The sequence below is a fragment of the Xenopus laevis genome, chromosome 8L, assembly GCF_017654675.1.
Source record: "Xenopus laevis strain J_2021 chromosome 8L, Xenopus_laevis_v10.1, whole genome shotgun sequence".
Classification (NCBI taxonomy): domain Eukaryota; kingdom Metazoa; phylum Chordata; class Amphibia; order Anura; family Pipidae; genus Xenopus; species Xenopus laevis.
The window spans coordinates 122,723,344-122,749,109 of NC_054385.1; the positions used below are offsets into that span (position 1 = coordinate 122,723,344).

General features: G+C 39.9%; 1 protein-coding gene across 1 annotated transcript in view; it reads left to right on the plus strand.

Annotated features, from left to right (window-relative positions):
* Positions 1–25,766, plus strand: part of ntrk1.L (neurotrophic receptor tyrosine kinase 1 L homeolog) — a 74,415-nt gene that overhangs the window by 20,669 nt on the left and 27,980 nt on the right. Inside the window, exons 2-7 of the mRNA XM_018231426.2 lie at positions 9,850–9,924; positions 11,128–11,199; positions 17,759–17,827; positions 20,224–20,378; positions 20,980–21,122; positions 22,591–22,726. Of these exons, the coding sequence (XP_018086915.1) occupies positions 9,850–9,924; positions 11,128–11,199; positions 17,759–17,827; positions 20,224–20,378; positions 20,980–21,122; positions 22,591–22,726 (650 nt within the window). The remainder of the gene's footprint in view (positions 1–9,849; positions 9,925–11,127; positions 11,200–17,758; positions 17,828–20,223; positions 20,379–20,979; positions 21,123–22,590; positions 22,727–25,766) is intronic.

A 25,766-nucleotide genomic window follows, 5' to 3' on the forward strand; every position in this document is an offset into this window, starting at 1 on the left:
TAGTCTCTGGGAAGGGAGTGTGACTGTGGGATAGCAGGTATAGTAGGGAGAGATGGTGCCTATAGTAACAGTGGATAATAGTCTCTGGGAAGGGAGTGTGACTGTGGGATAACAGGTATAGTAGGGAGAGATGGTGCCTATAGTAACAGTGGGATAATAGTCTCTGGGAAGGGAGTGTGACTGTGGGATAGCAGGTATAGTAGGGAGAGATGGTGTCTATAGTAACAGTGGATAATAGTCTCTGGGAAGGGAGTGTGACTGTGGGATAGCAGGTATAGTAGGGAGAGATGGTGCCTATAGTAACAGTGGGATAATAGTCTCTGGGAAGGGAGTGTGACTGTGGGATAGCAGGTATAGTAGGGAGAGATGGTGCCTATAGTAACAGTGGAATAATAGTCTCTGGGAAGGGAGTGTGACTGTGGGATAGCAGGTATAGTAGGGAGAGATTGTGCCTATAACCCAATTCAGTTGCTAATCAATTGCAGTCCCAGCACCCTAAGGCATAGGTTGACATTGGATGGAAATACTATTAGTAGTTTCATGATACTGGTGGTTTAGTCATCTCTGCTTTAAACTAATCCTTCCTTTCTGTGGGAGCTTATAGCTCACAGCTCTGTGACAAGTTGCGTCCTGCTATGTAATATTTACTTTGCAATAAAGTCTAACATTACACACAAGCTCCAGATGTGTAGGATATGGATTTTGGATGAAGATCTGGGAGCCCGGCGTTACATAAACCATATGAGCATTGAGCGTGAATTGTACAGTAGAAAGCCACCTAGCAGCAGGGTTAAAAGATGTGATCTTCCAGTCAGTAACATGTGTTGTACACAGAATACAGCAGTATATTGTATTTACACAAGGAAGCCCGGGGAGTTTCAAGCAGCATCGACCCAAGAGCAGCCAAGTTTAATCACTGCTTCTAATCGAGTCCCAACAGCATTAGAGGCTATTAGAGCTAATCTGCTTTCTGCTAAAAGGCTCTGCTCCCAGGAAAGGTCTGTAACTCAGCACCTACAGTTCTCAGTCTTAACTCTCCCACGAGCGCAGAGCTTGCATTCTATTACTGGTTATTGTTGCCATCTAATGAGTTACAGGTGTCAGGGCTAACAGAGGCCAACGTCAAGAAACAACTAGGATCACTGGGGCCTATAAACGGAAGGGTAATGATAACCCATTAATTAGGAGGATAAAAGGGCAGCCCAGGGTGTTAAAATTAGTCCCAATCCCTATATATGGGGAAACTGATAGCAAACTGATATTTCTCAGACATTTGTTGGGGCACCTAGGGTGTGTATAGACATGTTATTTGCCAGCACTCATTTACATCTCAGTTAATGACATCATTCTGGCAAAAACATGTATCTATATATTTTTACTTAGCAATGCGGGTGCTCCCACAACCCCCCTTTGTATTATATATATACAGGTATATACCCTTGTGTAATTTGAGGTTCAGGGGTTAAGTATAGCTCACGCAACCCGCAGGTAGATCACACATGTTAAACTTGCATGACAAGGAGGTAGGGCTGCCACTTTTTCGCTAAGTTTGTCGCCCATAAACTTTCAACGGATTTTCAACAAAGCGAGACGAGTCAGATTCGCCCATCACTGGTCAGTATTTTACCAGCTTAGCCAATAAAATATCAGCCAATGCTGGCACCAGTACTGGCAATATACAGGTATTTGTCGGTAAATTTATCATCCCTAGGTGATTTTTCCATATTTGCCCCAATTCCCTCTCCCTGCTCCTTCTCTAATCCAATGGACCCCATCGATAACACTGCCCTAACCAGAAAATCTCACTAAATCTGCCCTCTTGGGTCACAGCCTGCCCATTCACAGTCCCAATCCTTACGTCACCACCCCATCCTTTATGCTGTCTAGGACAGTTGGGGCTCATTTATAAACACTGGGCAAATTTGCCCATGGGCAGTAACCCATAGCAACCAATCAGTGCTTGGCTTTTTCTCAGACAGCTGCAGGTAGAACAATGAATGCAACAAATTGATTGGTTGCTATAAATAACTGCCCATGGGCAAATTTGTCCAGTGTTGATAAATGACCCCCAGTATGTTCTAGAACAAAAGGTGGCAATCCTAAAGGAGGGCTGACAAAAAAAATTTACATTTTAGGACCTCCTAAATCCTTGGACAGTAATATTGACATGTTTAAGAGTAAGTCAGAAGCAGCCATGGGTGTAAAAGTTGATCTAAAGTCTAAAGTCTGATATAAACAGAGAGATAAGATACACAGAAGATAATAATACTATATATAGGCAGATTGGGTTTTACCAGTTTGGGTTGCCCCAGTCATTTGAACTGCAAAAAAAATGTTGCCCCAGAAAAAGAACTGCTCTCTTTAATGTTCTTCTGGAAACCTATCTCCGTCAATTAGTTTCTCATAAGATCTAAGCATCCAACAGTTCTTAATTACTTGCAGCACTGGCTTTCCTTTTTGCAAAACTAAACACCATGAAACAGCCCAAACAACAATCCCATGGGACCTCTTCCAGGACCTCTTCTAGGAAAAGCACACTTCCTACTCATTCATCCATAATCCTTGACCTATCTCTAACTGTTCACAAACTGAAGCCAAATTGTATTGTGCTTGCTGGAGCATCATCTGCTGCACCTTCAGAACTCTGCTCCATGAATAAATGAATATGCAAACCTTTACATAAAAGGAAAACATTTACATTTTTCCACTGACCGTGCCACCCTTCAACCCCAGAGAGAAAAACTCTAATGCTTATTGTTCCTTTAACCATGTATTTCTCCATAACCCCTTAATGTGCACAATAATACTTTTCCTCTCTCTGTACCTCTTCCAGTAGATAGAACAATGGTAAAATGCTACCTGGGATGGAATTGTGACGAGCTAAGCATTAGGGGAACTCAATTAGCAGGATAATGTCAGACAGTAGGGAGGTAGGTTCCTTGTGGTTGCTATTAGTGCTCTCCTACATGATGCACAAGTACTACTGAAACACGCCTGGACTAATGGGCGATAAATCAGCTGGACGCCAACTCATCTTCTAATAAGATCATAAGGCATGACATGAGCCGTTCCTAATGATATTGATTTAAAGGTGATTATCTATGTATGGTTCATCTATTCTTCAAGCCATTGTGGCCTTCACAACATACAAAGACTCAAATAATATATTTTCAAAACACGATTTAGAAAAAAAATCTATCTAATTATTCCATAGCCACAAATGTAATGGTAATAATTCTGTGATTTACTGAGGCTTCTTCATCTAAACTGCAGTTGCAAATGGACCAAGAGTTGTCCAACTATCTTCTACAGAAGCTAACAAGGATTAACACATTCTTATAGATTCCTCTATACAGAATGCCAGTATTTGTGATTGGTCTTTTCATCATAGAGTTCCATTCAAGGCTGTTGCCTATTGTAGGGTTCTTCAACTGTCACTTGTATGGCTCCTTTGCTAGTGAGATTTGAGTGAGCACCTTGATCCCCCCATATTTTAAAACTGAAATACTCGAAAACTCAAAATCTTACAAAACTCTTAAAAAACTTGATAGAATAAAACCGTGAAAAAAACTCAAATGCTTTAAATTTATATTATACCTATCATTTTCCATGGGTCTAGCATGAGTCTAAAAACTTGATAGAATAAAACCTTGAAAAAAAACTGAAATGCTTTAAATTCATATTCTTCTTATCATTTTCCATGGGTATAACAACTTTGAAAAATATTAGAAAATTTTGAAAAACTGGAATTGAAAAAAATCTCTTCCATTTTCCCTATGACAAGGCTCATTGACTTTTACATGAACTTGGCATTTGAGGTTATTTTTGCCTTTAATAAATCTCAAAAATTCAAGTTCCGGTAATTTGAGCTTGTGGGTAGTGATGGGCGAATTTGTTCGGCAGGCGCAAATTTGCACGATTCGCCGCGGGTTTAATAAACTAGTGAAACGGCCGGGAAAATTCGTCAGCGTCAAAAAAAATTGCTGCCGGCGTCCATTTTTTGGACACCTGTGCATTTTGGCCAAAACGGACGTCGGCGTAAAAAAAAGGATGCCGGCGTCAAAAACGAGACCCAGGCCCGTTTCGCGAATTTTTCGCCATTTCCCAAATTTCGCAAATTTTCCGGCGAAGCAAAGCCACGCAAATTTGACCATCACTACTTGTGGGTTTTGGCACAAAAAAATTTAAAAATTTTAATTCAGTCGTTGATGAATCAGCCCCTTAGTAGTCTATGAGACTGGGATAATTACACAACATAATTCTATCTTGAAACAACAGATGCTTATATGTCCTGATGACAATCTTACCCATGGCCCCAAGACCTCAAAGGGGTGCTTTTTTGGGTAGGGTAGATCTAGGTAGCCCCATAAAACCAATAAGGGGTTTGCTTTGAAACAGCTGACCAATACATGGGACCTGATGATTGGCTTCTGTTGGGTTGACCTCAACCAAACGTTGAGACTTTTTTTTATTAGAGAACCCTCTTACAGTAAGAGTGAAGATGTGGCTGACAGAACAAAGAGAAGGCAAGCGTCTAATCACCCCTGTGCCTTTCCGGAATCTCCAGAGAGAATTGGCTGTGATTCAGTAACAAACACAACAAGCATTGCCAAGGACATTGTAAATAGCTGCTGGGATTAAGTCTTTTATGAATATTTAATCACCTGTAATTTACATTGATGTACTTATATATACCGTGATTGAATTGAAATACCCCGCTGCTAATAACGGCTCTCTCCCTCTAATATAAATATAACTTGCTTTGGTTTAATAGTGTCTGGCATAGGAAAGGGCCGGCTTTCCCCTGAGCTTTACTTTTTCATTCCCATCTGTACGTCCGGTTGACGTTAATCAGGCTGCAAATGTTGGGGATGGGAAGAAGCCCGTAGTTATTTTGGGGGGTAACTTGGAATAAGACTAAATATTGAAACTAAGGAGCATGTGGAAAGAGTGGAAAGAGTTCATTCCTAGCAGGGACCTTCCTCAACCATCTACTTGAATTCTTAAAAGCAAATGTACCATTGGGTGAAAATATGGTGCAGAAGAGACCTTCCTCAACCATCTGCTTGAATTCTTAAAGGCAAATTTACCATTGGGTGAAAATCTGGTGCAGAAGAGACCTTCCTCAACCATCTACTTGAATTCTTAAAGATAAATTTACCATTGGGTGAAAATATGGCTCGCCCTATAATTATGCCACCAGGAATTGTTTACAAGTAAGAGATGTGCAATTTCTCTCTGGTGAACTGTGGTGAGCTCTATTTTTCCTGTGGCCAAAAAAGCCCTTTATACTTCTCAGTCCCTCAGAAGCTGCTGGATAATTTGGAACCATTCTGTCTGTAGCTAAAAGTCACCTAAATGAGGCCTATTAGTGATGCCTAGGTCAAAAAAATGTTTTGACCTGCGCCGACCTAACCCACCCTTACCCAACATGAGTCCCACCTGACCTGCAGATGATGTTTTGGCCTTCAGAAACCCGGGTTGTGACTGGGAGGGAAGGATGAAGTGGGCTGGCTAAGAGTCAGGCCCACCAGCAACCTACTGGAGGGGCATCCAGTTGTCCTGAACCAACCCAATCCATGTGTAACTTGCAGATCCTACAAATTTTAGGCTGACCCGTGCCTGACCCATCACTAGGCTGACCTATCACTGGGGTTTATCATTCATCATTATCTATATACATTTGTCCATTTTTCTGTCTATCTGTCTGTGTTTTCCTGCCTGTCTTGAAGCTTCCTGGCAATCTGTCTGTCTGTCTGTCTGTACATATACACAGACAAAAAAGTTCTGCAGTCTCAAAGATAATATATATATTCCAATAGCTTGGTTTATGATTCCCAGTAGGCCGAGACAGAGCTCATATAGGGTTGGAAATACAAGGGATGATCCCTCACAGTGAAAAAATATTATTGTCTGAGAAGTGGGGCCAAATGAAACCCCCCCTGTAGATGATCACAGCGTATATACACGCAGACTACACTCCTGTACTGCCCTGATGTCACCCCTCGGCCATCCATCGTATTGACAGAACCTGATAGAACTCAGTGATTCCGAGTGGGGAGTGCGTCTGATATGGAGTCGCCATTAATCCCAGGCAATGTTTTCATTTAGCTGAACAGATTCAAGTGCAGTAAGAGGCACAAGGCGCAGAAGGTGACAGAGAGGGGAGCCCATCACTTTACACGAGGAACGATGAGCTCATGGTGAAAGCGGACACCCACTTTATTAAAAGCACACACATCAGGGGTGGGGGGGGGTTTGGTGTTCGTGGTGAAGGCGGAGGGGACGACCCACGAAATTTAATAGCCATCTGAGAGGCTTGTCATCTGTCTACACAGGCAGATGCAGAAGTTTGGGCCAGATGATTGGAAAAACAGCCAGTGAGAATATATAGTGAATAAAGTACCCCCTTTTGTAAAATATAGGGATATTATAAGTTACTGAGGAGTTTCATGACCATATAAAAACACGAGGCCGAAGGCCGAGTGTTTTTATACAGGTCATGGAACTCCGAGGTAACTTCTAATATCCTCATATTTTACAACTGGGGGTACTTTATTAATTATAATACACAAATTTCAATGAGTCATGTGACAGAAATGACATCAGAACTCACCGTTTATAACTGATGACATCAGAACTCACCGTTTATAAGGATATAATTTACAGGATATTCATGGCTTTTGTGTATTATATATATATATATACAAGAGCCATGCTTACTGATTTCATTTGTGTCACATGACTCACCGAAACTTGCATTTCATAATAATGTACCCCCTGTTGTAAAATATTAAAAGTCACCTCGGAACTCCATGACCTTTATAAAAGCAATTTGCTTTCTGCCTTGTGCTTTTTTATGGTCATGGTGACCTATACTATACAATAGGGGGAACTATATATATATATATATATATATATATATATATATATATGTCATATAATTTATATGTTTTATTAATGGACAAGGTCATTCAGAAACTGATATCCTCGGGATGACCCCTCATTTTTTGGCCTCCAGAAGCTTAAATTCCTAAGGTCACTCACTAAAGGGAGCTTTAATAAGTTGCACTTTTATGCCCTTCCATAAAGAAAGTAGTTCACTGGACCCCGACTGAAAGGTCTCGGTTTGATTCATGCATCAACTTCAGAAAGTCTTCCTGTGCCTCAGGCATTGAAGGGATACGGTCATCACATAAATATCTCCTTTTATTATACTATTCCATCTCTACACAAGGCTGTAGTCTGTAGCACCACTGCCATTTGACCCTGAGGTGCATGATGGTTAAAGGAGAATTAAACCCTAAAAATGAATACGGGTAAAAATGCCATATTTTGTATAGTGAACTTATTGCACGAGGCTAAAGTTTCAGCTTGTCAATAGCAGCAATGATCCAGGACTTCAAACTTGTCACAGGGGGTCACCATCTTGGAAAGTGTCTGTGACACTCACATGCTCAGTGGGCTCTGATTGGCTGTTGAGAAGCTAAGCTTAGGGCTCGTCACTAATTATCCAGCAGAAAATGAGCTTCCCCTGTAATATAAGCTGATGCTACAGGTTTGCTGATTATTAAATTCTGATGCTAATTGCACTGGTTTCTGTGCTGCCATGTAGTAATTATCTGTATTTATTACTAATCAGCCTTATATTGTGACATTTCTATTCTATGTGTACTGTATATTGTGAGTGGGTCCCTAAGATCAGTAAGTGACAGCAGCACAGAGCATGTGCAGTGAATCAGCAGAAAAGAAGATGGGGAGCTACTGGGGCATCTTTGGAGACACAGATCTTTACTGCTTAAGGGCTGTGGTTGCCTTGGGCTGTCACAGAAGCCCAAAACATAATTTACAACATTTCTAGCTGACTTACTTAAGCTTTAGTTCTCCTTTAAGGGAGGACCTTTCAGGACCTTCTTCAGGAGGGACAAAATCCCTGACGTGCCATAGCCTAAAACAGTAATGTATTGGTTTCAGGGGTTGATATCATATATTTCACCAGTTGAATGCTTGTGTTTAGTTGTTCTAAATGTATTTGATTAAAAAAGGACACTATGGAAAACACACAATCAGACTGTGTAGAGATAGTACAAGGGCCCCCTGATAATTATTAACCATCAACTGAAGATCCCATTTGTATAGGCCCAGTCCTGTTTGGGGGGGGCATGGGTGGTTGTTGTTTGGAATATCAGGAGGCCATGCTGAAAGAGAAGATTATTGAGGGCCATTGTGTCCTGGTGGACAGTCACACAAACTACATGCCCACTCCTGTTGGAAAAGGGTAGACAAATTCAACCATTAGGCAAAATTGAATCCCTTAGAACCCATCCACACAGAACTTCCACATTGGAACATGCATTGCATAGTGGGTGCAACACAGTCCTGCGTCCAATGGTCCTTCCTAGCCTACATGTCTAAATGATGCGCATGCAAGGGGAACCCTCTCACCATCCCCCATCCCTAGACAGCACTGTATCGATAGGAGAAGTGCAAATCCTTGCATTACATCCAGATTTGGTTCTAAGTGTTAGAAAGGGTACAACGAGCATGTATGTATATATGTATAGATATATATATAGCAAAAATTGGAATATCGGCACTCTCGAAAAATCAATTATTGAGATGCCTGGGTGCAGTTTTCAATTGGTTCCATAAGCATATAGCTAAACAAAACCGCACATCTCAGGACTTATAAAAAATTAAATACATTTATATTTGGCACATACTGACGTTTCGGCTGCTCCTTTAGCCTTTTTCAAAGTACAAAGAGTAATACATCCACCATGTTAAATACCGTATTTGGCGCGAACCTCTGGTGACATCACGGGTGTGAGTGAAAGTGTCTCCCCGTATACCTCCCTCTTCGTTCATACATTACTTAAAATCCCACCTGTGCAGTGAGCAAACAACATTCCACGTGTATGTGTAATACAATCAATTAATGGCACGTAGAAAAACCTAATGTGATTACCATTATTGAATATATAATTGTCATTCATCAGTGCGTCAAACAAGGTATTTAACATGGTGGATGTATTTACTCTTTGTACTTTGAAAAAGGCTGAAGGAACAGCCAAAACGTCAGTATGTGCCAAATAAAAATTTATTTTATTTTTTATAAGTCCTGAGATGTGCGGTATTGTTTAACTATATATATATATATATATATATATATATATATATATATATATATATATATATATATATAGTGAATAAAGTACCCCCTCTTGTAAAATATAAGGATATTATAAGTTACCGAGGAGTTTCATGACCATATAAAAACACGAGGCCGAAGGCCGAGTGTTTTTATACAGGTCATGGAACTCCTAGGTAACATAATATCCTCATATTTTACAACTGGGGGTACTTTATTAATTATAATACACAAGTTTCAGTGAGTCATGTGACAGAAATTACATCACTACTTACCATTTATAACTGATGACATCACTACTCACCGTTTATAAGGATATAATTTACAAGATATTCACAGCTTTTGTGTATTATATATATATATATATATATATATATATATATATATGTATTATCTTTGCACTAATACATAAGAAAGCAGCAGTCTAATGGTAACCCTAAAACAAAGTTATTGGTTCATCTGTGTATATTTATTTATATACAGTATATTTTTGTAACAATCTGTATCAAGTTCTTCTCTGTGGGCTATGGTTTCTGGCTGCCGGCTAGCTACATGATGGAAAGGGCCTCTATTTGCAGATCTCTTGTTTGCAATGACATCTCTTTTCCAGACGTCTCGTGCCTCTGTGACTTTCCTTCCCTGGGGGGTGAGAAATTTAGCCTTTGCCTTTGATTGATGTTTTTTGCCTCTTCCAACAGAGTCATAGAAAACCAGAAGGACTTGTTGAGCCTAACTAGGGATGACGTGAAGAACTTCCGAGAGCTGAAAAATCTGTGAGTACTTCTCCATGTTTTTTGCTTCAGACCTGGTTGTGGATGGGGAAACATTAATATTCCTTGTCATCGCCCCTTCCTCTGCACCCAGTGCTGGGAGATTGACGGATGACTCAGGAAGTAGAAGGAGAAAGACGTGACCTTGGAACCAGGTTGAAACTCAAACAACATGTGTCTGGAGCAGAGAGACCAAGTTCAGTGCAGTTAACTAGCCAAAATTATTCTTTAAAGGAGAGTAAAACCTCTTAGCCTCCATTTTAAACCAATACCCCTCTCACCGTACAGAGCCCCCTGCCCCTTCCAAGTATTTTGTGCCATATGACTTTCTTTTAAGTTGCACATTAAGAGCCAGTGATATGGTTGGGAGAGAGACAGAGAACCCTGTGTGTGTATTGGGGGGGGGAGGTTATGTTGGTTAAAAACAGTGGGGGTCATTCTCCTTTAAACGTTTTCTAAGCTATTTTCCTGATGCAGTAAAAATGTTATGATAGTTCAGTATTTATTCAAGCTGCTTGAAGGAGAACTGAAACTCAACAGAGAATTAGTCTAGACTTGTTACACCATATGTTATGGGTTTTAGCACCACAACAGCCCTTTAGCAGGGAAGATCTGTGCATCTGACGATGCCCCACAGTAGTTACCCACAATCTTTTCTGCTGTAGCATCAGCTCTAACCTTACATTATGCTAATTTATTGATGATTTCCCACAACCCCTAAGCTTGGCTTTCCTACAACAGCCCAGAGCACACTGAGCATGTGCAGTGTCACTGACATACATCAGATGGCCTAACAAGATCCAAGAATGGAGAACTGCTGTAAGGCGGGATTATTACTGCTATAGGGCTTCTAAACCTCTGGTACAAAGGCAGGTACCATAAGTTCGCTATATACAAAAAAATAAAGCATTTACAGCCATATTTAGGATTAATTTCTCCTTTAAAAGTAAGTTTTGTGGTTCAGTTGCCATCATCTTGATTTATCTGTAAGTTCCTGTTGAGCAGTTAAATTGTCAGACATTCTCAGCAATCTTTTATTGTTCTTTCTGGCCAAACACATATTCCACGCTCCTCCTGGGGCACAACCTGAGCTCAGGATTTCCAGTGAATATGACGTAGTCCACCAATTATGTTCCCTGTACCTCTGCAGCATTAAAGATTAATGGTGATCTGAGTCATTTTAGCCCCTGTTATGTTTGATCGCAGGACAATTTCATCCACTGGGCTGGAGCATATCTCTGAAGATGCCTTTGAAATGAACCCTCGCATGACTCACATGTAAGTTCTTCTCTATTAAGCGACCCCCCCATACTGTTTATGAGGGTAACTGATCTGGCATCACTGCCATGTTGGCTGTACCTGGTCCTAAAAACCAGAAGAGCCCAGCAGGATTGGTCGGAACCAGCTGATGATGCATTAGGTCTCTGCAATATTTCCGATAGGAGTTGATTTGGACCTGTTTTCAGCGGTGCATGCTCTTGGTTTGTGACTGCAGCAAAGAGGTCAACCTCTTTGCTTTTAGAACCAGGTTCGGCAAACTGAGAAGTTTAGAGGGTCCTCAGTAGTTTGTTAAGGGTACGGGATGTATCCAGGGGAGGCCAGGTTATTATGCAAGCTTTTCCTTTAATTGTCATGACCTTTAATTTTAATACTGTATGTTGGGAGGTATGTTCTGATCCATACTGTTAGATGTCCTTGGTCCACAGTGCTGAATTGGTCTTGGTGTCCCCACTAGTGATGGGCGAATTTGTCCCATTTTGCTTCGTCGAAAATTTGCATATTTCCCGCGAAATTCGCAAAGCGGCGAAAAATTTGCAAAACACGAATTTTGACGCCCGCATCAATTCTGAACCTCGCGTTAAAGTCAATGGGCGTCCAAATAATGTTGACGCGAGCAACTTTTTCAACGCACGTCCAAAAATTTTTGAATTTTTAAAGCAGTTTCTGAATCTTACTGGGATCAGTGGGGCTTGACCAAGTTGACCAATATGAAAATGTATTTTAGTGAATATTTTTACAGAATAGTAAAGGATACTATTCTGGGGTTACTCTGGATAGAGGGTAAAAAATAGTAAAAGATACCAATCTGGGGTTACTCTGGGTAATCTCACTCAGCACGATAAAAATATATTCTACCAATAGCAAAGTGAGTGTTACAGGGAGATAAAACAGATCCCAGAATTTACAGATAAGCCGGGTTTGTTCTTTTTGTTCTACATCTGGAAGGGTTTATGTTGATGGAAAGGCTGCAGAATGGATACAGGACAGGATAGACTGCCATATATCTGTATGGGTGTATTGGATCTGATTACTGTAGGTTAGAAATATTGCAAACAAAAGTTGGGCAAAGACAGTCCTCTGCACTCATACATATCCGTATATAAAGGAATGTAAGGCCATTTTAGTTGACCCATTCATCCAACTGGAGTAAATATTGTCATGAAGATGGTAACCCCTATAGGTGCCCTGCTAAACACACTCAACTGCGGATCCAAGAACAATAGGCAAACACATTCGGTGGTCTTCATCATCACCTGATCTATATTAGGCATGTTGATGACGTATATAAATTTCTGGAGCAAAACATGCCGAATGGATTTTCTTTCCATATCCCTAAGCCTAAAGAAGACTAGTCCAGTGTCCACACAAAGCTGGGAGAAAATCCTTCCTAATGAATTAATTACCCCACACAAAAAAGCTTGAAGCACTAAAACACTAAAGTTATTTGTTTATTAAATGTCAATGCGGCCCTCTGCTGAAAGGAGCATTTTTAGTACGTTGCAGATGGACCTTTTCTTCGCAACTGTACGTCTAGTCTTCTTGTGGTATCTGAATTATTAAAGAGTCATTTACTGAAACCCTGGACCCTTATTGCTCATTGAAATAGGACTAGCACACAGGGTCTGGCTGCGTTCTGCACCTTATGCTGGATAAAAACCCTGATGTAGGACTCATCACCAGCAGGAGCAAGTAGGGTTCTGTTGTGGTCTTCACACACTAGAGCTCCCTAACGGGACCATTTGAATTGGCATGGGGGACTCCTAAATTCCTTAGAACACTGCTCTACAGACCATACTAAAATGCCTTGTTAAAGGTCTTGTTAGGGAGAATGTGGCCCTATATAACTTACCTGGATATAAATCAGGGAGTTACAGCTGAAAGGAAGATACTGGGAGGCTCAAACAACTAGAAGAGGTTGAGATCATTGGCCTCTTGAGGACCCAACGTCCCCCTGAGGCTCTCACCGACTTCCTCCTGTTTGACTGAGTAGCAGCAGTTCTCTAACGCGCCCCTCGTCCTCCGAGGCTGTTTGCTTAGTAAGACCCATTGCCACCGACTTACCATTAATAAAAGGGCTTACTGAGCAGTTGTTGTTTTCTCTGCCTAAGTTATTAAGTGTTCCCACCGAGTGTTTTTAATTGCGGGGAGAGTGTTTCTGGCAGGGTGCGCCGACGCTAATGGAAATCTCGCTGATGAGGTGATTTGAGTCGAGCAATTAAAAAAATAAAACATGCATCCTATTTTTGTTAATGGGAATTTATTTCTCCTAGGTAGGCTTTTTTTGCCTTTCCCCTGGCGCTGGCATAGTGAACTTTCTCTTTGTGCCCAGAGTTTGATTTCGCATGCAATAATCTTTCTGGTAAATGTTCATCCTTACAAAAATAATGCCTTTGGATGATTTGGCCCTTCTTTAGCATTGCAAGCTAACTCAGGAACAGTGATAGGAAAGTGTTCTATGTGTGTCTTAGAACAATGTCTAATCATCTAATCCTGCCCTGCCTTATGGCTGAGATTCTAGCTATCTGTATAACAGAGCATTCTGTCCCAGTGGCTGCACAGATCCTATCTGATCCCCATTGTAAGCAGCAGTCCTGTCCTGCTTTATGGCAGCTGAGATTCTAGCTATCTGTATAACAGAGCATTCTGTCCCAGTGGCTGCACAGATCCTATCTGATCCCCATTGTAAGCAACAGTCCTGTCCTGCTTTATGGCAGCTGAGATTCTAGCTATCTGTATAACAGAGCATTCTGTCCCAGTGGCTGCACCGATCCTATCTGATCCCCATTGTAAGCAGCAGTCCTGTCCTGCTTTATTGCAGCTGAGATTCTAGCTATCTGTATAACAGAACATTCTGTCCCAGTGGCTGCACAGATCCTATCTGATCCCCATTGTAAGCAGCAGTCCTGTCCTGCTTTATGGCAGCTGAGATTCTAGCTATCTGTATAACAGAGCATTCTGTCCCAGTGGCTGCACCGATCCTATCTGATCCCCATTGTAAGCAGCAGTCCTGTCCTGCTTTATGGCAGCTGAGATTCTAGCTATCTGTATAACAGAGCATTCGGTCCCAATGTGACCTATAAGATGCTATCTGACAGATCTGAGAGCCTTGTAATAGAAACCGGTGAAAACGACTATATTTGAAATAAACACTCACTTCCCTTGCAGAAAACAAATGCGCTGATGAATGCACTGATAACGCTGCAGCAAGCCCTTTAATTGAGCAGAGATGTTAACAGTATATGCCGTGGCTTCGGCTCCATCCCATAACACAGGGAGCTGAATCCCAGGCAGATGTCTGTGATGCTGAAATCAATGTTTCCAACAGTATCTCTTCCCTCGGCAGCTGGACGCTGAGGGGTCTGAGCAAGGGGGACCCAAAGCAAATTCTCATCTTTGCTCCCCAGTGGCCAATCATTGATCTGACAAGGGCTGAAATGCATCTGTCCCCACCACCTACAGCTTTGTCTGCATGCGAGTGATCCCCGCAGTGTCGGCACGTGCAAAGTTATTTATGGCTGTTTTGATGAGTTGTCACCTCTTTATGTGAAATCTCAATGAATGGACAACAGGCATTTCTGCTTTGGTGACCTTGTGCCATCAGTGCAGGCAGCTGTCCTTGTCTGTTTACAAAAACATGGCATGTTTTTCATTGGCACCATTTAGAAAAAACATATGTAAACCACAAAATATTTTTTTCCTAATGAAATAAAATGTCATTTTTAACAACATTCCAATATTCAGTTGTAAAGTTCTGTGCAAACAGAAATCCATGTCTGTGTATCCCTTTCTGCACTTCTGGTTCTGACTCTTGAAACATTGTAACAGGAGTCAGCTCTAGAGCGCCTGGAGCGAATTTGTGGCAAATTTCTGCGTTCCGCCGCGGCTAATAAATCTGAGTAACTCGCGCTAAAATTTGCAGGCACCAAGATAAATTGGACGCGAGTCAAAACCCAATTTGGACGTCCATTGACTTTAACGCTGCCGTCAAAATCGACGAGAGCGTCAAAATTTTCGCTGTGTCGCAGGAAATTCGTTTTTTTCCCGGCAAAGCCAGACGGGAGAAATTCGCCCATCACTAGTCAGCTCTCCTCCACCCAGGTTTACTATTTAGGTTTGGAAAAAAAGAGACATTTTTTGGAAAAGAAAACGATTTAATCAAGAGCCGGGGAAGCGTTTAATTTATTTACTCTACTAACCGGGCTGTTTACTTCCTATTTCCATTGACCCTCTGATTGTGTTTTGGAAACTACAGCACATATCATTTTCTATTATTGGGATCCCATAGAAAAGAAGAAAAAATTGTTTTCTAGTCCATTAAACAAGGGGCCATGGAAAAATGATTGCAGGCAGAGGGTTGTAGGGTAGAATTTACCAGAATTCTGCACCAAGCCCACCAGGGTCCAAAATGACCCCCTCTTTCAGATGCCTACACATAGTAATATAATAACATAGTAAGTTAGGTTGCAAAAAGATACATGTCCATTTAGTTTAAACTTTTAATGCTATTTTAATCTGCCTGTGTCAACCACTAGGGGCACATTTACTAAGCTCGAGTGAAGGATTCGAAGTAAAAAAACTTTGAATTTCGAAGTTTTTTTTGGGTACTTCCACCATCGAATAGGCTAGTACGACCTTCAACTACTATTCGATAGTCGAAGTACTGTCTCTTTAAAAAAACTTTGACTACCTACTTCGGCACTTTAAACCTACCGAGCTTCAATGTTAGCCTATGGGGACCTTCCCCATAAAGTTTCTAAGCTTTTTTTGATCGAAGGAAAATCCTTTGATCGATGGATTAAAATCCTTCGAATCGTTCAATTTAATCGAATCAATTTTCCTTCGATCAATGTATTTGCGGTAAATCCTTCGACATCGATATTCGAACTCGAAGGATTTTACTTTGAGGGTCGAATATCGAGGGTTAATTAACCCTCGATATTCGACCCTTAGTAAATGTGCCCCCACGTGTTACTAAAAACACCTTTGCTAAAAATGAACACAATAAATAGGACTTGTGTTGAAATTAAATTCTCCCAATGGTTTTAATTTTTAAAATCCATATTTTCCTATTTTTTTTGGTATAAAAAAAACTATTTGAAAGTTGGGCTAATTTCACTGAACTTACTTTATAAACAGGGCAATTTGTTCAGAGCTCCCTATCTACCAAAACCCTTCCTTCTCTAAGCAGCAGCCTTTGAGCAGCCCATTTTCAGGGGCTTCTCAGGGGACCAGTAATTAGTTTTATCATCTCCTTTTAAGTTCTTTGGAACAGGAAGTGACAGGAAGTACAAAAGTGAAACTGGCTTCATATTCTTGTTTAGTGTCCAAAATATCCCAAACCATTCCTTATTTAAAACAATAGACTAAAGGGGCACATTTACTTAGCTCGAGTGAATGAATAGAAGAAAAAATACTTCGAATTTCGAACGTTTTTTTTTGGCTACTTCAACCATTGAATTGGCTACGTCAACCTTCGACTACGACTTCGAATCGAACGATTCAAACTAAAAATCGTTCAACTATTCGACCATTCGATAGTCGAAGTACTGTCTCTTTAAAAAAAACTTCGACCCCCTACTTCGCCAAGTAAAACCTACCGAACATCAATGTTCTAACAAATTTCTGGTCGAAGGAAAATCGTTCGATCAATGGATTAAAATCCTTAGAATCGTTCGATTCGAAGGATTTAAACGTTCGGTCTAAACAATTTTTCCTTCGATCGTTCGAACGAACGAATTGCGGTATATCCTTCGACTTCGATATTCGAAGGATTTAACTTCGACAGTCGAATATCGAGGGTTAATTAAACCTCAATATTTGACCCTAAGTAAATGCCCCCAAAAGTATGTTCAGCACAAGCCCTGAGCTCATGTTGAAAAGGGGTGCATACTGTCCCTTTAATAAAAAAAATCACAAGATAATTTATGCGAAATATAATTACAATAGGTGCAGGTGCAAAGTTTGACAGCATTTCATGTTTTAGCTGTAAATTTTGCAACTGATATTTACCTCTACTTAGTTGCCGCAAACATTAGTCTCCTTTCAGTAGTAGCAACATATAGGATTTGCTGATCTTATCACAGTATTATTAATTTCATCCATTACTGTATATAGACAACAGTGGTAGCCTTTAACAAGAACAGAAACAGTTATCAGAAGTAATTCATTTTATAGGAAGGAAGAGGAAAGAGTTTAAAATCTGGTCACACATCTTTTAAGATCTATAAATACTACAACAAATGGTATAATAAAAAGAGCAGTCAAGCAGGCATAAAATGAGGAACTGATTGCTCTACTTGCAAAGACTAATCTCAGCTATTCTTTATAATGTATCTATCTATATATACATATATACTGTGGTACGCCTTTCTCTCTCTCTCTCTCTCTCTCTCTCTCTCTCTCTCTCTCTCTCTCTCTCTCTCTCTCTCTATATATATAAAAGAGAAAAATAATTAGGTTGAGAGTGTAGATGCATTTATATATGGACATTTTTGGCCAACCCAACCAGAATTTTCTGGTTCCTTGTCTATGCTGATTTCTATTTCTCTGCCAACAGAAACCTGTCTTCCAATTCTCTGGTCTCTATCTCCTGGAGGACATTTCTGAACCTGCCTCTTCAAGAGCTGTACGTTACACTTTCTTCCATCATCGTCCATACAAATACATGCCAACAAAAAAGTCAAACCATCATGATACTCATCACCCTATACATACTATTTCTTCATTAAGGACCAATGATGGACATTAAGGGGGTTATTTATTGAACTCTGGTTGGGCTTTTTGGGACAAATCTGGAATTTTTTTTTTTAACTCAAATTTTACAAATTTATTAAAGTTCGATGCTGCAAAAAGCCTGAGTCTGGAAATCTGCCATCTCAGAACTGCCGAGGTTGTGTATAAGTTAATTGAAGAGGTCCCTATCCTATTTTGAAGTTTCTGTCGTCTGCGTTGGAATTAGCCCAAAAATACAACCTTTTCAGGCAAAAGTCAAAAAAATTTGGGCTTTGCGGGAAAAAGCCCCAAAAAATAGAGTGATTTGGGAAAACCCTCCCAAAAATTGTATGATTCTGGTTTTCACTCGATTTTATCAAGTTTTTACCTAAACCGATAAAATCTAGCTTTTTTTTAATGATAAATAAGGTAAAATTTGGTATGGGAGTTTGGTCATGGAAGATTTAAATATTGAGATAAATTCGAATTTTAGTAAATAGCTCCCTTTTTTATTATCCGGGTTTACAGCTGTTTCAATTTTTAATGAGAAAATATCAATTTTGACAGAAAAAAAGATGATATTTCTATTGCATTCTTGTTTACATATTTTACTGTAACCACCATTTATTTTAGTGGAACAATTTACACAATTTAAAAAGATTTGCCCAAAAAAAAGGCAAATTTGGCAATTTGTATTGCCAAGGATGTCAAATTGCAATTTAATTCTACTTCCATGGTTTACATGGTTACATGGGTCCTATATAGAAAATACCCTATTTTGCTGAAGAAAGAGGTTTACCTTTGCCCAATAGCCATCTGTCTGCTAAAAGAGTGAAAAAAATTACGTTCCCTGACATATACGAACACATTGAATATAAAAAAATTCTGGATATCATTCTGTATATATATTGAAACTGATTATTTTAAGGGGGTTATCTATCAAAGGTCGAATTTCGAATTTGTGTGAATTTTTTTTACTCTAATAAATTTGGATCTATTCCCAACTCGAATGGGAGGTTATTTATGAAAAAACTCGAGCGTCCAATATTCGATTGAATAGTCCCGAACCTGAAAATTTGAATCAAATCTGAATCGAGTTTTCCTTCGAAAAAATACTTGAATGTCAGGATTTTTTTATGCAATTTACATATTCAAATGGTTCAACGGACCACTGCCATTGACTTGAACTCGGCAGGTTTTAGGTGGCGAATATTCGAATTAGAACTGTTTTAATGGTCGAGGTTGAGTGATAAATCTCACATTTCGAATGGGCGCTTTTAAATTCGAATTTGTGAGTTTGACACAAAAAAATTTGAAAATTCGAATTTACCATTCGAACCTTAATAAATCTGCCCCTTTAGTGGTGCTGTCTTTTTAAAACTGGCCATTAACAGAAAGACCCATGGCTACCTGGCCTTTGCCCAATATGGCCAACTAAGTGACTTCCATTAAAGCGATACTGTCATGGGGGGAAAAATTTTTTTCAAAATGAATCAGTTAATAGTGCTGATCCAGCAGAATTCTGCACTGAAATCCATTTCTCAAAAGAGCAAACAGATTTTTTTATATTCAATTTTGAAATCAGACATGGGGTTAGACATATTGTCAATTTCCCAGCTGCCCCAATTCATGTGACTTGTGCTCTGATAAACTTCAGTCACTCTTTACTGCTGTACTGCAAGTTAGAGTGATATCACCGCCCTCCCTTTCCCCCAGCAGCCAAACAAAAGAACAATGGGAAGGTAACCAGATAGCAGCTCCCTAACACAAGATAACAGCTGCCTGGTAGAGCTAAGAACAACACTCAATAGTAAAAACCCATGTCTCACTGAGACACATTCAGTTACATTGAGAAGGAAAAACAGCAGCCTGCCAGAAAGCATTTCTCTCCTATAGTGCAGGCACAAGTCACATGACTGGGGGCAGCTGGGAAACTGACAAAACGTCTAGCCCCATGTCAGATTTCAAAATTGAATATAAAAAAATCTGTTTGCTCTTTTGAGAAATGGATTTCAGTGCAGAATTCTGCTGGAGTAGCACTATTAACTCATGCGTTTTGAAAAAAATATGTTATCCGATGACAGGATCCCTTTAAGGTGTTCCTAGTTCAGCTTGGCTAAGCTCAGGCTAAAACCATTTTTATCACCTACCACAGCCCTCCTATTGAAATTCGAATGTAAATGTAACTCTTAATACCAGAGACAACGCAATAAGGTTTCACATGTATCGTCAAACAAAATATTAAGTTTTGATAAAATGTTTTCTATGTTCAGCCACTTAAGACTCTCTGGATTTCCCTTACTCTCCTAGGATCCTCACTGGGAATCCATTCCGCTGCTCCTGTGAAATCCGTTGGATACAGCTTAAGAGGGAGATGGACTGGGCTGATCTTGGAAACCAGTCTCTAAGCTGCTGGGCAAACCATTCTGAGATTATGTTTGAAGACATGATAATCTCCAACTGTGGTACGCCTTTCAATCTCATATAAAGAGTTACCTACTCCAAGAATTACTCCAATATTACCTTGGATTTTTTACAGCTTTGTGATGGTTTATACCACCAATAGTCAACAATTAACAGAGGTCCGAACTCTACACTGGTAAAACTAGAAGCTTAATGACCACAGAACAAACAACCCCTCACCAAAATTTTTTTTCATATATTGAAAGTACCTACATGATTGGTCTCTCGCTGGGCCTTCTGGGTCTGCAGAACACCCCATTCTTACCATGGACAGTCAAAACTATTTGTTTTAATTTTTTGTTTCCATGTCACAGATATGACTAAATATGATTTGAAATATAAACACTACATTTGTATTTATCCATTTAGAGCTTAAACCAATAGCTAAAATAACCCGAGAAAGCTGAGAAGAAATTCACGGAGCTTAGTAAGCTGTAATTACAGCATTCTCTAAATCAAGACGTGTTCCCAATCTACTTTAAACTTCCCTCAATATCAGACAAGTCCATGACTTTTCAGGTCAGCCAACTGGGACAGCCAGAACTAGTGTAATTAGGTGGGATCTTGTACTTATTTTTGATAAATGTATCTTCATATCTGCAGAACTTCCCCAGGTCAGCATTGTTAAACAAAACCTGACTGTACTGGAGGGGGCAAACCTGACCTTGGTGTGTAACGTGGATGGTCAGCCGTCACCAACGACCACGTGGATCGTGCCTGAAACCACCTCGTGTACTGAATATGTGGTAGGTCAATGAAACCAACAGAGGTCAGATGTTCGTTTACTGTGCAGGAATATTCTTACAATCAGAGGTCTTTCTGCACAATTTACACTTTTTGTCTACACATTTTCTTGCGGTTCTGAGCTTTGGAGGGACAGAAGAAACACAACTTTCAGCTCTCAGATATGTCCCTCTGCCCTCCCTTCCCCATTATGCTCACTCCTTAAATATTAGTTTACCTATATGCACCTACTAGGCTTGATAAAGGGCCCAAAACGTTGCCATCTTTGTGAATGTTTATGGGTTATTAAATCACCTATTTCACTTAAGCAACAATTTTTTGGTGTGCTTCCTGATTTTTTCTTATTCTACCTCTTTATTTGTCAGCAACATTCAATAGACCCTATGACAATTGAACCAGAGACACACGCTCAGATTTGGGAAGATTAGTCGCCCAGCAACAAATTTCTTCTTCGGGGCGACTAATCTCCCGCCGGCTAGAATGTAAATCGCCGGTGGGATGGCAATCGATGCACTTCCTTTTCCGATGTCGTCCGAAGATGCCTCACGAGAAAACTTCGGGCAACTTCAGAAAATGAAGTGCTCTGAGTGCCATCCCGCCAGCAATTTACATTCTAACCAGCGGGAGGCAGTATGGGGTGATTAGTCACCCCAAAGAAGAGGCGATATATCGACAAGCGACTAAATCTCCCCGAATCTGAGCGCGTGTCTCTGCCCTTAAAGGGATACTGTCATGGGAAAAACATTTTTTTTCAAAATGAATCCGTTAATAGTGCTGCTCCAGCAGAATTCTGCACTGAAATCCATTTCTCAAAAGACCAAACAGATTTTTTTATATTCAATTTTGAAATTTGACATGGGGCTAGACATTTTGTCAATTTCCCAGCTGCCCCTGGTCATGTGACTTGTGCCTGCACTTTAGGAGAGAAATGCTTTCTGGCAGGCTGCTGTTTTTCCTTCTCAATGTAACTGAATGTGTCTCAGTGAGACATGGGTTTTTACTATTGAGTGTTGTTCTTAGATCTACCAGGCAGCTGTTATCTTGTGTTAGGGAGCTGTTATCTGGTTACCTTCCCATTGTTCTTTTGTTTGGCTGCTGGGGGGAAAAAGGGAGGGGGTGATATCACTCCAACTTGCAGTACAGCAGTAAAGAGTGATTGAAGTTTATCAGAGCACAAGTCACATGACTGGAGGCAGCTGGGAAATTGACAATATGTCTAGCCCCATGTCAGGTTTCAAAATTGAATATAAAAAAATCTGTTTGCTCTTATGAGAAATGGATTTCAGTGTAGAATTCTGCTGGAGCAGCACTATTAACTGATTCATTTTGAAAAAAATGTTTTTTCCCATGACAGTATCGCTTTAAACTATCCAGATATAAAGACAGTAATGAAACTCCATCTCACCAAAGACTCATTAAAATAACAGCTGAAATATCATGTCATTTTTGTTTGCCCCCTGTCTGTGATAGCAATGGAATGTTTCGGAAGCAGAGATCTTCTTGAATCTATTCAGCATCTCGCCCGGATTTAACAAGCGCAATATAACTTGTAGAGCCGAAAATATGGTTGGACCCAGCGAAGAACATGTTCAGATCAATGTGTTGTGTAAGTCAAATCTGGGATGTGCCTTTTCTTCTTCCTCTGTGTACCCATTCATTTTAGTCATTCATTCTTAGTCTTTTGACTTTGAAGAAAAGTAGGTATTTCACTGGAAGCTAAGTTGATCGTTACAAGGGAAGCCTTCTGAGATTTAATGAGATAGAAAACCATGGCATTTGCATGGAAAACACCATTGTACAGAGCAGGGCCGGAACTAGGGGTAGGCAGAGTAAGCACGTGCCCGGGGTGCAAAGCTGGGTGGAGCCAGGCACTTACCTGCTCTGTCGCTTACTCCATGTCCGGTCCTCTCTCTCCCCGAGAGTTCCGTTGTTCCCCTTTATTCGCATGATAATGTCTGTATACATATGGCCATTCTTCCTACAGGTATGAGACATGTTATTCGGGAAACCCGTTATCCAGAAAGCTTTGAATTACGGAAAGGCCGTCTCCCATAGACTCCATTTCATCCAAATAATCAAAATTTTTAAAAATGATTTCCTTTTTTTTGTAATGATAAAACAGTAACTTGTACTTGACCCCAACTGAGATATAATTAATCCTTATTGGAAGCAACACCAGCCTATTGGGTTTATTTAATGTTTACATGATTTTCTAGTATACAAGGTATGTTGATCCAAATCATGGAACGATCAGTTATCCAAAAAGCCGTAAGTCGTGAGCATTCTGGATAAAAAGGTCCCATACCTGTATAACAGTAGTATGATCTTTACTAATTATGCTCTATTTGATCATTCAACTGCCACTTTTGAATGCATGGCCAGTCTTGTGACATATTTTCTCTTGGGCTTATCATAGTAACAAGACTTCGGTGCCGATTCACTAACTTCGAGTGAAAGATTCGAAGGTAAAAAACTTCGAATTTTGAAGTTTTTTTTGGGCTACTTCGACCATCGAATGGGCTACTTCGACCTTCGACTTCGAATCGAAGGATTCGAACTAAAAATCATTCGACTATTCGACCATTCGATAGTCGAAGTACTGTCTCTTTAAAAAAAAACCTCGACCCCCTAGTTCGCCATCTAAAAGCTACCAAAGTCAATGTTAGCATATGGGGAAGGTCCCCATAGGCTTGGCTAACTTTTTTTGATCGAAAGATATTCCTTCGATCGTTGGATTAAAATTCTTTGAATCGTTCGATTCGAAGGATTTTATCGTTCGATCGAAGGAATTATCCTTCGATCGTTCGATCGAACTATCTGTGCTAAATCCTTCGACTTCGATATTCGAAGTCGAAGGATTTTAATTCCTAGTCGAAAATCGAGGGTTAATTAACCCTCGATATTCGACCCTTAGTGAATCGGCCCCTTCATGTTAATGATTTATTATACTCGGCAACGGGTTTTATGACCATTCCTCTCTTATCTATTTCTGGCCAGCTTAACAGAAATCAAGTACAAAAGGAAATTATTCCTAAATAATCAAATAATCCAAATCTTTAAAAATTATTCAAATTTTCTCTGTAATAATAAAACAGTAGCTTGTACTTGATCCCAACTAAGATATAATTAATCCTTATTGGAAGCAAAACCAGCCTATTCATGTTTACATGATTTTCTAGTAGATTTAAGGTATGAATTCCAAATTATGGAAAGATCCAGCGCATTCTGGATAACAGGCCCCATACCTATATTGTAATAGTACATAAATGGTGTTGGTTTTAGGGGATTCTGAGAATGGACAATGCCAATCAGTTCTCTCCTTGTTAAACGCAAGTGATAACTACTTGCATTGTAGTAGTAAAGAAGGCTCAACAAATTGTCCTTGGTCAGCACAAGTCATGGATAAGACAGAAAGACAAGGCTTACTGCAGGAAATTACAATTGTAGGGAAGTCTTGAGGATCTTCAGCTTGACTTTGGCTTGATAAAGCATACGGTTTAAATGTTATAGTGATTTAAAGACACTTTTATTTATGAAACCACTGACAAAAACAGTGAAGGATAATTAAAAGAACAGCTACCTCTACATACGCTGATGGAATTTCACTCCAAATTGCATTCACGTGTGGTTTAATGACGGCCTTACCTTGCACTGACCTTGGACCTGCCTTCAATCTATTATGCAGTCAAGGTATCCCTCCTTCTGTCTCATGCTCCAAGGAGATGTAGGATTTATTCAGTGTTGTACATAGATCTAGTGTGTCGCTTTACTATTTACTGATGTGATTGAAACAGTGAAGGCATCATGATCTGTAGGCCCAGCTCACTGGCTAAGAAAAAAACATCACGACCTCTGCTGCCAGACACAATATCATTTTACTGTACTTTCAACCTCTCTAATGTTCCCCAAGCAGTTTAAAATCCAATGGCACAATGTGGACTACAATATGCTAAAGGTTTACGTTAGCTATAGCAGCACTTTAAATGATATCTAACAATGTAGACTTCCTTTCACTCCATCAAAACCATGGCTTGGAGTAGGTAGTTACAGTGGTGATCTTCAAATAGTTTGCAGAGAAACAGCAAGGGGTCGATTTATTAAAGTGAGTTCATCACAGAAAAATTCACCCACTTTCTATTCATTACTATGAGATTTTGAGAAGGTATTTATTAAATGGTGAACACATCTAAAAATCCCATAGGAATTCATAGAATTTTCTGTGATGAGCTCTAATGTCACCACTAAGTAACAAAATAGTGGTGATAATTAATGGGGTTATTTACTAAAGTCCTGTTGGGCTTTGTGGTGCAAAACTTTTTAGGGATTTATTAAAGTCCGATGCTGCAAGAAGTCAGAATCCGAAATTCCGGCATCTCAGACCTGCCAAGGTCGTATATAAGTCAATGGGAAAGGTCCCTATACTATTTGGAAGTTTCTGTGGTCTGCGCTGGAATTAGCTCGAAAATCCGACTATTTTGTTTTTTTCAGTCAAAAATCAGAACGGTTCTGGCTTTAAGTGAAAAAAAACATACGATTGGGGAAAAAAATCTTCGACAAAATCGTATGATTCAGGTTTTCCCTCGATTTTATCGAATTTTTCCCCGATACGATTAAATCATGCTTTTTTAATAATAAATAAGGTCTAA